General features: G+C 41.8%; 1 protein-coding gene and 1 long non-coding RNA gene across 5 annotated transcripts in view; both read left to right on the top strand.

The window, feature by feature from the left end:
- The first annotated feature begins 1,789 nt into the window (after positions 1-1,789).
- Positions 1,790-13,720, top strand: part of GPATCH2L (G-patch domain containing 2 like) — a 75,793-nt gene continuing 63,862 nt past the window's right edge. For 2 of the 4 annotated variants that reach the window (XM_074392944.1, XM_074392945.1), the window contains exons 1-2: positions 1,803-1,861; positions 4,201-4,872. In XM_074392944.1, coding sequence (XP_074249045.1) covers positions 4,211-4,872 — 662 coding nt within the window. In that variant the 5' untranslated portion in view covers positions 1,803-1,861; positions 4,201-4,210. Of the gene's footprint in view, positions 1,878-4,200; positions 4,873-13,720 lie in introns of all 4 variants that reach the window. The other 2 variants (XM_003924577.4, XM_074392946.1) reach the window with 2 other exon arrangements.
- Positions 4,879-12,365, top strand: LOC141583497 (uncharacterized). The gene is made up of 2 exons (XR_012516124.1): positions 4,879-9,359; positions 9,455-12,365. It is a non-coding gene; the product is annotated as an uncharacterized LOC141583497 (long non-coding RNA).

The following is a 13,720-nucleotide window of genomic DNA, read 5'->3' as shown; positions in this document are numbered from 1 at the left end:
TCCTTTGTATGTGATTCGTACTCTACATGTTTGATCTTTTTATTGAAGTATAACAGTTACGCAGAATTGAACGCAATCATAAGTCAGTGGATTTTCATGTCATTAAATATTCTTTTGCAACATCAATTTAAAAAAGTTGCAAGGTATTTCACCCATAGATGTACCATCATGCAGTTAACTAATGCCTGTTATAGAACTTCTGGCTTTTTCTAGTTTCCTCATCTCTCCCTCAAAAATGCTGCAGAGGTGATTTCCTATATTTAATATTTTTGTGCCCATTTTCAATTTTCCCTTAGAATAAAATTCTTAGGGCAAAATTTCTGGGTCCAAAGTTTATGCATATTTTAAAATACATTTTTCATTTTAGGATAGTTTTAGGTGTAGAGAAAAATTATGAAGATACTACAGTTTCTGTATAATTTCCCCTATTATTCACTCTTTTTTTTTTGAGGGAGTCTCGCTCTGTTGCCCATGCTGGAGTGCAGTGGCTCTATCTCTGCTCATTGCAACCTCCACTTCCCTGGCTCAAGCTATTCTCCTGCCTCAGCCTCCGAAGTAGCTGGGATTGCAGGCATATGTCACCACACCCGGCTCATTTTTTGTATTTTTAGTAGAGAGGGGGTTTCTCCATGTTGGCAAGGCTGGTCTCGATCTCCCAACCTCAGTGATCTGCCCACCTTGGCCTCCCAAAGTGCTGGGATTATAGGCATGAGCCACTGTGACTGGCCCAATACATTATTATAGTTGATACTTTATCCAGTTTTCCTTAGTTTTTACCTAACGTTCTTTTTAAAATTGCAGTGTCACAGCCAGGATACCATATTACATTGTCTTGTCACCTTAGGCTCCTCCTGGCTCTGAGTTTCTCAGACTTTCCTTGCTTTTGCTGACCTTAACCATTTTGAACAATACTGATCATGCACTCTGCAGAATGTCCCTCAATTCAGGTTTGTCTGATTTTTCTTTTAATTAGACTGGGGTTATGAGATTTGGAAGGAAACTATCATAAAGTGCCATTCTCATCATATATCATTCCACATACTATCAACATGATTTAGCACATAATCTTGGTCACCTGGCCGAATTACTGTTTGCCAGGTATCTCCACTGTAAAATTACTCATTTTCCCCTTTTCATATGTTGTACTTTTGGGAAAGAAGTCACTATGCACAGCCCACATTTAAGGGGGTGGATGGAAGTTATGCTCCAGGATGGTGTGTCTGCATACTTTGAAATTCTTCTATGGGGAATTTATCTCTTCTCCATTCTTTAATTCATTCAGTCACTTATTTATATCGGTATGGGTTCACGAATATTTCTTTTATACTTTGAATTATAATCCAGTATCACTTGCTCAAGGCACTTTGTAATGTTCTGAGTAACTCAGTGCAAAACAACCCCTCCCAAAGACTGTACCAGCTTACAGGGTATATGTCATTAACATCCATTTCCCCTCAACTTCACACACTCTTTATAAAGGTCAGAAAGCAAGGGGGAAGCTGACAACCCTCCCTAGCGCCAATTTCTGGACGCCCCTAAGAAAGATGAGGCCAGCATGCTGGGGTCGTTCCCCACACGGGCACCTCAGCCCCTGAGGCGCCCTTTCCCGGCCAGCTCCTATTCACCATCCTTCCTTGGTGTCTGCCCCATTTCCTGCCTTCCTGCGACACCCTCCCCGCTCTCCCGACCGCAGGGCGGAAGTGGGTGTGGCCACGGGCGGAAGCACTGGGTCAGGGGCCCGCTCTTGCAGCCAGCCCCGCCCTCTCGCCGCTGCCCCACCCCTCCGGCCCAGACCGGAAATGAGGTCAGAGAGGGAAACCCCGGCGGTGAGAGTCGGCCCAAACAGCGGCGGCCGTTCGAGGTGGCTGCGGCAGCTGGTGAGGGGGTGGAGTGGGTTGAGAGTGTTGGGGTCCTGAGGGCTAGTGCCAGAGGGGATCGGATCGCCAAGCCGCGGCTGAGCGGCCAAGGGCGTGTTGGGGCTGCGGCAGCCAGCCGGAGGGTGAGGGTGGTGGGGCCTTGCTTTTCAGGGCCCATGTTCCTATCCCTGGGGATGTGGGTCGGACCGTCTCCGGGGCCACAGCCCCCTTTTCTCTTTTCCTTTTTCTGCCTCTCTGGGGCTGGCGGCAGCATGAGGGCTTGGGAAACGGGCCATGGTCGCCCCAGCCCTCAGGGACGGGCCGGGGCGTGGTGGAGAGTCCTTCGAAACACAGTTTTTCTCACATATGTGGCCATGTTGCGACCCCCGATCCCGGAGGGAGCTCAGTCGCCACGGCTTCCATTTTGGCAGTTTCTGCCCTAGAGAGCCGACCCCGTCCTTGTTGAGCCCAAATGAGAAGTTGCCTCCCGCCTCTCCCACCCCCTACTCCGCCCCTCACTTCCACCCTGCTCCTGCCTCTCTCCTTACTTGCTGTCCACAACTACCAGTTCCTTCCTGTGCGTGACTCAGCCTCCTCTCTTCCCGGGTGCATGCCTGGTCGCCGGGTCCTCTCGAGAGTGTGCACCCGCGACTGGAGATGGGAGCCCTAGGGTCCTTCTGTCACCTACTGTCCGAGTTGCAGGCTTTGATGCAGGAAAGGATTCTGCACAGGCATTGGACTTCTGACTTCGTTCCGTGTTCAAGTTTGTGCTGTTCTGAGGGTTTTGTTTGTTCTTTTGTTTTTTGTATTTTTGTTGCCTGAGTTTTTAAAGCAGTAATTCTTTATTAGGGAAGTGGATTTAGACATGCTGTTCCCACTTGTTTCTCTGTTTTGGTCTTAGGGACAGTTGTCTCCCAAACCTCAATCATGGCATTTTAACCCCTCCCCCCCATTTTTCCCCCCTCTTTTCACAGGTGTTGACAAATCACTTCTTATTGCTTAAAAGAACTCGGCCTTTTTAAAGTGTATGTGCCTTTGGACACTTTGAGAAGCTTTGTTTGTATGGTAGTTTTGGAAGTAGGTGTCACCATTGCTCCTAAAGGTGTGGCAGATAAGCCAGAGGACTGTTTTCTTGCCTTTAAATTCATTGACATAGGCACAACATGAACATCGTATTTAGAAAACGCTTCGCAAAGTGAAAACTGAATGAATGGAAATATGGTCAAAGAGTGGCACCACATAGAATTTTAAGCTCTAGTTTTCATCTTGAAATACTTTGGGCACAGGGGCAATGAAAAAAGTGCTAAAAATTTAATATGTATTTAATTAGGCGCTGTACAAATTATGTTAAACATTTCCCCTTAAGAGGGAATTTTGAAGATTGCTCTTACTACTCTCCTTTCTTGAAATGTTTGCCTCTGAAGTGACCCCTGAAGTGTGATGTTTGGTTTGAGGATGAATAGAAAAATAAGAAATTTTGGAAAGCAGTTGGGCCAGAAATCTTAGAAACTTCAACTTATCGCTGTCATTTCAGCTGCTATTGTATCGTGTTTTTTCTGTGATTGTGTGGCACTGAAGCACATAACTAGGACAAATATTTATTTTCTGAAGGATAGGAGAGGGGCTTAAAAATTGTTAATTACTCAAAAATATATGACATACGGTATAAGGTTCTATACCTGGTAGCTTCCAGGTGGTAGTTGGTACCAGAATGGGTGCAAACTTAGTCTGTTCTCCTTTCTGACTTCAAAGCTGGGTCACTGCAATTTCTTGGATCACAAAAACTGCAGTCTAAAGAGTGTCACTAAGTTGTCTTTCTGCCATGGCCATTGTCAGTAGTGTTCCCCAGGCCAAAGATCAGTTTTTCATTCATTCTCAATACCTTGTTGAGACTGTGTCCTGCTCTGTGTTTCCGCAGCTCTACTGTGATTTTGAAGTTGTGTGTTTTTTCTACTCCAGTCTAATGAGACAGTCTCTAATCTTTCTGGATCTCATCATTAGGTAATTCAGTGACAAGTTTAATTGGGGAAAGAGAGACGGGTCTAGTTCCCTGAATTTGTTTTGGGTCCTGTCCCAGTTGTCATCTGGTGAGCAGGTTTTTGTGCCTAAGGATATGTTGACTTCAGTCATTTAACAAGGGACAGAACACCTATTTTTAGTGACTTAAGGAAGCGGTAGGAACAGAATCTAAGTGTAGCCAGATGAAAAGTGACTTATTTTGTTTAGGCAGGCAGAACTATGGACTACCATGATCTGTTTTATCAGATTATTCCAAAACAGCAGATCCTTTTCATGCTCTCTTTTTCTTTTTCTTTTTCTTCCTCCGTGAACTTCCTTTTGGCAGATGTGGCCTCATGGATGAGCTGGTACACGACTTAGCATCAGCCTTGGAGCAGACATCTGAGCAGAATAAGCTTGGTGAGCTGTGGGAGGAGATGGCCCTGAGCCCCCGGCAGCAGAGGCGGCAGCTTCGGAAGCGCCGAGGTCGGAAGCGTCGATCTGACTTCACTCACCTGGCAGAGCATACTTGCTGCTACAGCGAGGCCTCTGAGTCAAGTCTGGATGAGGCCACTAAGGACTGCCGAGAAGTGGCTCCCGTGACCAATTTTAGTGACTCTGATGACACAATGGTAGTCAAACGACACCCAGCTCTCAATGCCATTGTTAAGAGTAAGCAACATTCTTGGCATGAATCTGACTCCTTTACTGAAAATGCACCTTGTCGACCACTCAGGCGCAGGCGGAAGGTGAAGCGAGTGACATCAGAGGTGGCTGCTAGCCTTCAGCAGAAGCTGAAGGTGTCAGATTGGAGCTATGAGAGAGGCTGCAGGTTCAAGTCTGCCAAGAAGCAACGTCTGTCCCGCTGGAAGGAGAATACTCCTTGGACCTCATCAGGCCATGGATTGTGTGAATCAGCAGAAAATAGGACTTTCCTAAGCAAAACAGGAAGGAAAGAAAGGATGGAGTGTGAAACAGATGAACAAAAGCAGGGCTCTGATGAGAACATGTCAGAATGGTGAGATCTCCCTTACTAAGTCAAAGATTTTCCTGGTTAATTTTACCCAGAGTGCACATCCATAGTCTTACTGGGCTCTACCTTCTTTCAAACCAGCCACTTGAGTATTGACTTTGAAGCCTTCCTTGAATCAGTCAGTAGTTTAGCTCTTTAAGGTACTGTTCATGAGTCTGTTTCCCTCTGTCAGGAAGGCTATATATAATAAAAACACAATTGTTTCTAAAAACTGTTTAAAATGCATACCCGAAATGCACAACTAGTAATTTTATGTAAACAAAATTTGCTGCTTATTATGCCTTGTAGTTTGTACATAAATATTGTTCTTAGAACTCAGGTTTCAGCAGAGGCTGGTATATGAGTGTGTGAGAGAAAATGCTAATGCCAGGCATATGGAGTTTGTAAATGTTCTGTTAAGTTGCCTGTCCCCATTAAGAATTATGGCTTTAGATACTTTTTGGCTATAATTTTGTTCTCTGCTACTTGCGGTTTGACTATATTGAGTTTATTTTTTTTATGGCCGACATTCAAGTTGTCAACACATGGTGGGCTTTGAAAATAACATTGCCGAGTCCCATTAGTCTTACATCAAATGTGATCAAGCCAGAAAAATTTGTGTCTAATGGGTTCATGTTTAAAATGTAAGTGTAGTTTTGGTGACTTTTTATTTTTTACATCTCAGATAGTCCTAGGAACATTGATACTGATTATCTTTTTCTTAATAATGAGGATGCCATTGGTGTTTTGGATGGGACAATTCTTTATGGTGCATTGTAGAATATTTAGCATCTCTGCGTTGTTCACACCCCTGTTCCTTTATCAACCCAGAAGCCTCTGGGATGATCCCTAGGTGGATTGAGTACACCCATTTGACAACCAGTGTATTCTATTACTGTTAATATTAGTTGGCATTTGTTAAGCACTATGTGCCAGACTGTACTATGGACTTAATATATACTGTCTCTTTTTTTTTTTGACAGAGTCTCGCTCTGTCACCTAGGCTGGAGTGCAGAGGTGCAGTCTTGGCTCACTGCAACCTCTGCCTCCTGGGTTCAAGCAATTCTCCTGTTTCAGCCTCCTGAGTAGCTGGGACTACAGGCGTGGGTCACCCTGCCTGGCTAATTTTTGTATTTTTAGTAGAGACGGGGTTTCACCATGTTGGCTAGGCTGGTCTTGAATTCCTGACCTCGTGATCCACCCGCCTCATCCTCCTAAATTGCTGGGATTACAGGTGTGAGCCACTGCGCTTGGTTGGACTTAACATATACTCTTATTTAATGTTCACAGTTCCACTATATGGTGGATACCACTATTTGTATTTATAGAAGGGAAGTTGAGGTTATAAGAGCTTAGATAATTTGCCTAAGGTCATCCAGTGCCAAAACTCAGAATCAAGCCTGATTCCAAAGCATATTCTTAACTGCCATGTTGCACTGCCCTTTGAGTTGTTTTGTCTCAATTTAACTTTCCCAGCTGCAGGACATACGACTTTCCTGAAACTTGTCTTAAAAACCAAGATCTTAATCTTAGGAACTCTGAGATGAGGCTATGTCAGTAACAGGAAAAGCTGTTTAGATCTGTATGCCTGTACCTTTCATGGACGGTTTTTAATCCAGCTTTTAAACTTTTTCTTATTAACTTTATATTTGCCAGTCTGTAAATTATATTGAGATAAGCTCATAATTTGACTTTCCTATTTTTCTTCTAATGCCTAATTCCTTTTAAGATTTATACAATTTATATGTATATATTTGGATTATAAAGATATTTCTTCCTCAAACTATTTTTAATCAAACAAGAAATGCATAGTCAGCTTGTAGCCTTTCATACTATTGAAACCCTCTATCAAGACATTCAAGTTTGTTTTAATACTGAGCATGTATACCAAATATAAATCTTCTTAGTGTTGAGAATGGTGATTTTAAAAGTAGGCTTTTGGGATGATAGCCTTACGTATGTTTCTTCCGCAGAATTTCTTGTTAAACTACGACATAATTGTGTGTGTGAGAGAGAGAGACTGTTAACTCTGTCTGCTCTGAGATAGCAGCCCAAGAATGGCTCCAGATGCAGAGCCTGTAATCTAGCAGTGAGATGCTTCACCCTTTTCTGTTTCTTCTTACTCCAGACACATCTGTTGATCATTCTCGTCAGGTTGTGGCAATATAAATTCTAGTTATCTGAGAGTCTGGATAAACTTAAGTGGATGGGAATTCTTATAAAATTCTTACTCTTTTCGAATTGAGGAGACCTCATTCCCCCATTTGGGCTATTACCCTCGTCCCTCACTTCGGAGTAGGCTTGTAGCTGTGAAGGAATAATGGGTGGAGTGGTATCACACATAGCATGAGGAAAGTTCTCTAAAATCTTCTAATTATTTAGGAGTTCTAAATTCCCCTACTTGTCTCAATTCATCTGTAGTTATAAACAGAAATGCTTTGTATTTTTTCCTTCTAGATTCATTCTGTGATGAAAGGGAGTGATTTTTACTCTTTGACCACATGTTGTGTTCAGCCCCTCCTCAACAGGAGAGTGGAACTAAAATCTTTTCATGTTCAAGCTGCCCTTGATTATTAGGCACACCTTTAAACAGGGCTAGCACTAGAGTGTAAGTAGATAATAGTTTATGATTTCATTATACTGTCTTGGTGAGTTGATTGTCAGCATTTTTCTTCTTCTTTTTTTTTTCCCCCTACATTTTTAAAAGAAATACTTTGAAGAATCTTCTTGGTTACCCTTTCATAAATCTGCTTGGCTGTACCACTGTTTATTCATGTACAGATCAAAATATAGAATTTTACTTTTTAGCAGTGGGATTGAGGGTTGTCAGAGTATTGATTCACATTGTAAGATTATTAAGATGAAGTTGATTGTTAAGCTTAGCTTAGCCTAGTCAATGGTAGAGTTGTGTGTTTTTTTTTTAAGCATGAATTAGGTGTTTTAGATTTAAAAATGTATGTCTCAATCAGCTTATTTCTAATTTCCTTAAACTCACTCTTTGTGAACTAAACATGGAGTACTTACAGACTTCATCAATATTTGTTTGCTTTTCTCTTTCTGGTCTTCCTTTAATATTATACCAACCAATCCCTCACAAGTTCTGAGAGTTATAAAATGGTTACAGTGAAATAGTTTTTTTCTGCTTGCATAGAGATCAAACTATTATTTTAATATTTTTTCTGTGTATGTGTATGAGTATTCTAAAGTAGAACAACTACTGTAAAATTATTTTCTACCAATCTTTATTCAAATTGTATAGCAGCTATTAATAGCTATTAGCTATTAGGTGACTGTAGCCTAATTTTGCTCTGTTCTTTACTAACATATTACTTGTTTGTGCCCCTTGAATATAGTTTAGCTTCTTTTTCTTTCTTAAGTGAATTGGTTGGGTGATGGCCAGAAGTCACATTCAGGAGCCTTCCTAAGGTGATGTATTAGAGGCTGATCTCACAGGAAAGAAAATATTCTCCTCTCTTGGAAGGCAAGTGACAGAGATAGAGTGCTAAACCTACCCCCTCCTTCTCCAGCCCAGGCTGACCTTCTGCGGCCCCTTGGTGCCTCTTGTTTTCTTATTTTTATAGAAAATCAATATCCCTTCTGACACAAACAATAGCTCAGAAGCAAGAATAAATGGGAGAAAGCTGAGATCTCTGTCCATCACCTCTCACTTTAACTCCCCCAAACTCTTTAATTATGAGCATGCTTTGCTCCAGGTGCTTGTGACAGTGAAATTGCTAAATGAGGACCATTTTAACCAAAGATTGGGTGATCAATAACACTCTATAGTGGTGGCTTGTTGGATCAATAGCATTCATTATTTCATGGTTAAGGTAAGTAGCCTCCTTTGCAAGTGGAGGTCATTAATCAGGGGTTACTGAAGCTGTGGAAAAGAATATGTATGGTAGGTGGGGATGTTCTGTTTTCTGTAAGTAGGCATGCTGACCAAGAGTATATTTACCATTGTTGCAATTGGTAGTATTGCATGTGAGAGTGTTGAATAGCTAGCACAGTGGGCTTATGGATGTATTCGCAGTTCTATTAGTATCCTTAGGAACAACTAAAAAACACAGCTTAGGAGGTAGATATGATACTGTTATACTTGAAAGTCTGTGTCTTGAAAGAAAAATCCATCTTTTAAGAGGTAAAAGAGTCTACCTCTTAAAAGAAATGTTGGGATTATTCCGTGTGACTCTGAAGGACAGAACTAGGACTCAGAGATAGAAAGCACAGAGTGTTAAATGTTTCCACGGTATAAAATATAACATTCTAACAATTAGGACTCAGTAAAAATGAAGTGAATTGTTTCACCCTGTAATGTGTAATGACTTTTAGATCAGTTGGGAGATTCAAACATGGGCTTGATGACTGCTTACTTAGTTGCTGTGGAGTTAAGAAGGTTGAACTGAAGACTTCTGAGATCCCCTTGTAACACTGAGATGCTGTGATTCTTTTCAGTTACAGTCTACCTCCCCCACTTTGTAATATCTTACCTGGTAAGTAGTCTCAATTGCCCACTGGCAGTCATCTTCAAACATTCATTCTTTCTCTGAACATTTAGAATGATACTGTCTTTTCTCTTGTTTTGCAGAATTTGTTCAAAGCCCTCTTGGTATTTGCCAGCAAGGGTGCATAGATTACCCTTGGTCCCCTTCTCTACTCCCATGGACATAGGTAACAGGCCATTCTCAGATCTACAGCTGGCCAAGAGGATATGTAGATCCCCTAGCCCAATTCCTAGTGCTGCTGGGAGGCTTTTATCTTATACAGCTATGCTGGACTGGAATAGTATCATCTGACTCTCACTGCCTGAGTCCGACCCCATTCCAGAAGTGTGCCATAAATGAAGGTGTAGAAAACACTGCAATTTCCAGAATGTACTATCTCCAGAATGCACTTCTCTGCCCATGTCAACTGGATATTTATTCTTGAAGACTGTACTTTCTAGGACTCAATACCCTATAACTGCTTCCTACCCCCAAACACAAATACATACAGAAAACACTAAGCTTCCCTATCCAAGTATACTCTCGGAGTTACAGCCACCAAATAGAAACTGAAAGATACTCAGTAGGAGGAGAAGGATGGAACCACATACTGCCTTAAACTGCAGCTACCTGATTTTCTGACTGAAACCGGCCTTGCATTTCTGAACTGCAAGATGACTGTGGAGAAGAGATGCAGGGGCTTGCTAGCTACCTTCAGGGCAGGCCCAGCACTTCTAATGTGGGGCTCCGTTTCATTGTCGAGTGCAGTTGGATCAGCCTCGTAGTCTGAGGAAATCTTGGCAATAGACCATCTGTATTCTCTACTGCTGCAGAAAAAAATCGTCCTAAAACTTAGTAGCTCTAAATAAAGAGGCCCAGTGTGTGAGTATGTATCTATTCCCAAGGAAGAAACCAAAGTGCTAGAGAAAAAAAATAATTTCAAAGATACAACTGAAGATAAAAAAGTCTTCTTGAGTGGAAAAATTAAGTCTAATGGGAAGAGACTTCTACTGAGACATATCTTTTTAAAAAATATTTTATTCTATTTTTATTTTTTTCACACATGCTGAGGACTAAGGAAAGAAAAATGTTAAAAGGGGTTGAAGGCTGAGTGTGGTGGTTCGGGTCTGTATTCCTAACACTTTGGGAGGCTGAGGCAGGAGGATCCCTTGAGCCCAGGAGTTCAAGACCGCACTGAGCTATGATTACACCACTATACTCCAGAGCCTGGGTGACAGAATGGGACTCTGTCTCTTAAAACAAAGTTGGGGGTGGGGCGTGAAAATTAAACTGACATTCATTCCTAAGGTAGTAAGTGTTAAGGGCTACATTTGCCCATAGAGTTTTGAGAGGGAAAAGGTGACTCACCCCACCCTGAATTTTATATACAGTAAAGGTATATTTCATATGGAAAGGCAGCAGAAAGACATTCTTTGATATGCAGGTTCCAGAATCCATGCTCTTTAAAAACTTACTCTAAGAAGACATTTCATCTACCTAAAGATGAATCACTATTAGCTCTAAGAAAAGGGAAATCTTGAAAGGATGGGTGGACTTCTCTGAGGCACAGCCCCCAGCTCAATAGCAGAGTCCTGAGGAGTATCATATCTCTGCAAAGTATACCTGACTGTACTAGTCACAGTGTCCAACCTGTCCGTCTGGGGAGGTTGCTGTCTTTCATGGCATCATCTGAATGAAACTGAAAATTTCTTTTATTACGTATTCTCATTACTTACAGGAATAATTTCTGAACTGATATGAATGTTTACTGCTATATTCAGAAGTCTGATTACAAAGGGTTATCAATGTGCCACCTCTACCCTGGGAAAAAAATGGAAAATAATAGAACAAAAATGCCTTTGGGCAGTGGATATAAAAGTGACCTTTTTCCACGTTTTTCTAAATTCTGAAACAACTTTTATTTTTGTTAAGTGCATTATTATTTACTAAAAATCTTTTTTACAATGATGATGTAAGCCATAAACTTTAAGATAGTTATTAATCAGATGCAAAAAAGACCTCTTATTAAGTTACTTGGTTAATAAGCTCTTAAATGGGGGAGAAACAAACCCAGATGGTGACTTAACACCAGCTTGTGATTATAGGTGATAAACTAATTCTCTGCCTCATTATAATTGAAACAGGTATAAGTTACTCTTTCAGTTCTAACTTGACAGTGTTTTGTGGTTAGGAGTATAAAAGAATTAGCAAGCCCTCAGGTCAGAGGGTGCGCCATGCCATTTGTGGGAATTCAGAAGGATTTGTCTTGTTGAAACTGAAGCTACTGTTTAGGAAGAAGGGAATTAATCTCAACAAAGAGTTTATAAAGATTCTATATTATCTGTTGCTGCAGAAAAAATTGCTCTAAAACTTACTAGCTCTAGGAGGCTGGGCATGGTGGCTCACACGTGTAATCCCAGCACTTCGGGAGGCTGAGGCAGGTGGATCACCTAAGGTCAGGAAACCGAAACCAGCCTGACCAACAAGTTGAAACCCTGTTTCTACTAAAAATATGAAAATTAGCTGGGCATGGTGGTATGTGCCTGTAGTCCCAGCTACTTGGGAGGCTGAGACAGGAGAATTGCTTGAACCTGGGAGGCGGAAGTTGTAGTGAGCCGAGATCACATCACTACACTCCAGCCTGGACAACAGCAAGACTCTGTCTCAAAAAATAAAAAACATAAAAAACTTACTGGCTGTAAACAATGAACATTTTGCCGGGCGCGGTGGCTCACGCCTATAATCCCAGCACTTTGGGAGGCCGAGGCGGGTGGATCACAAGGTCAAGAGATCGAGACCATCCTGGTTAACAAGGTGAAACCCCGTCTCTACTAAAAATACAAAAATTAGCTGGGCATGGTGGTGCGCGCCTGTAGTCTCTACTCGGGAGGCTGAGGCAGGAGAATTGCTTGAACCCAGGAGGCAGAGGTTGCGGTGAGCCGAGATTGTGCCATTGCATTCCAGTCTGGGTAATGAGCGAAACTCTGTCTCAAAAAAAAAAACAAAAACCAAAAAGCAATGAACACTTTATCACTTGGAATCTGAGAGTGACTTAGCTGGGTGGTTCTGGTTCAGAGTCTCCTTACGAGGTTATAGCCTAACTGCTGGCAGGGAGCCTCAGTTCTCTCAAGGCTTGACTGGGGCTGAAGGACTTGCTTTCAAGCTCACTTGCATGGCTGTTGGCAGAGCTCATTTCCTCATAAAGCTGTTGGACTTGGAGTCTCAGCCTCTTTTCATGTGGGTCCCTCCACATGCCCATCAGCCTCCTCAGGACATGATAGTTGGCTTCCCCTTGAGCAGGTGATCTGAGGGATGAGGAGAGACAGAGAGCCCAAGATGAAAGCCACAGTCTTGTATAACCTAATCTCAGAAGTGGCATCCTATTGCTTCTGCCATATGCGGTCAGTTATATAGACCAGCCGTGGTGCAGTGTGAGAGGTGCTACACTGGGGTGTGCATTAATAGGAGGCTGGATAATTGGGAGTCATGTTGGAGTGTGGTTACCACAAATGACTACTGGGCTTCTGAAAACTTTTTTTCTAGCCTTGTGTGATGCTAAAGTCAGGAATAGTATTCTCAGACTTTGGTATTTCTCCTCAGCTTATTAAAATAATGTTTTAACTTTGATTTCAAAGGAAGAACATTCAGGAAGCATAAGGGCAAGTGAAGTATGGGTCCCCGAGAGTATATTTTGGTGTATTTTATATCAGTATGCCAAAGATGAGTGTTACTTAAATTCAAGATATGGAATTAAGAGGGAGAGCTTCTTTCCAAAGGGAGTTTATAATTAGTTTTCTTAGGGTTCAGCATATATGATGTATTATTTGCTGATAAGGGATAGTAGTCAAAGCACAGCTACAGTTTTAGTTGTACCTGAAAGTTTTAAGTAGCTAAAAGCAAAGGAACACTTATTCCCTAGTCAGTTAATCTGTTTACATTTTCAGGAGAATGAAAAGTTTTGAAATTCAAAGGTATCTTCTGAATAGAGAACCATAGGATTGACTTTAGTAAATGAGATGAGTATCTGTGCCATCCATGTTGTAGTGGCCATTCAGTGAGTGCAGGGACTTTAGGCCTACACTGCCCTGGCGCTGACGCGTACTTGCTGTGCGGTGTCGGGTAAGTTGCGTACTTTCTCTAAACCCTCTTCCATTTGTAACATGAGGTTGATGTATTTATCTTGTAGAGTTTGGGTGTAGGAGAAGCATAATAATGAATGTAAAATGCTTAGTATATTACCTGGCTTGAAGTAGAACTCAGTGAATGATATTTTTGGTATCATTAATAGTAGCCTTCTGTATTAATAATTTTCTGAATAAACTCAGTTCAAGTACCAAACCCCTTCCTGAGACACTTGCAGATCTTGGCTG

The sequence above is a fragment of the Saimiri boliviensis genome, chromosome 2 (genome assembly GCF_048565385.1).
Source record: "Saimiri boliviensis isolate mSaiBol1 chromosome 2, mSaiBol1.pri, whole genome shotgun sequence".
In the NCBI taxonomy this organism is placed as follows: Eukaryota; Metazoa; Chordata; class Mammalia; order Primates; family Cebidae; genus Saimiri; species Saimiri boliviensis.
This window is presented reverse-complemented; position numbering and strand designations above follow the sequence as displayed.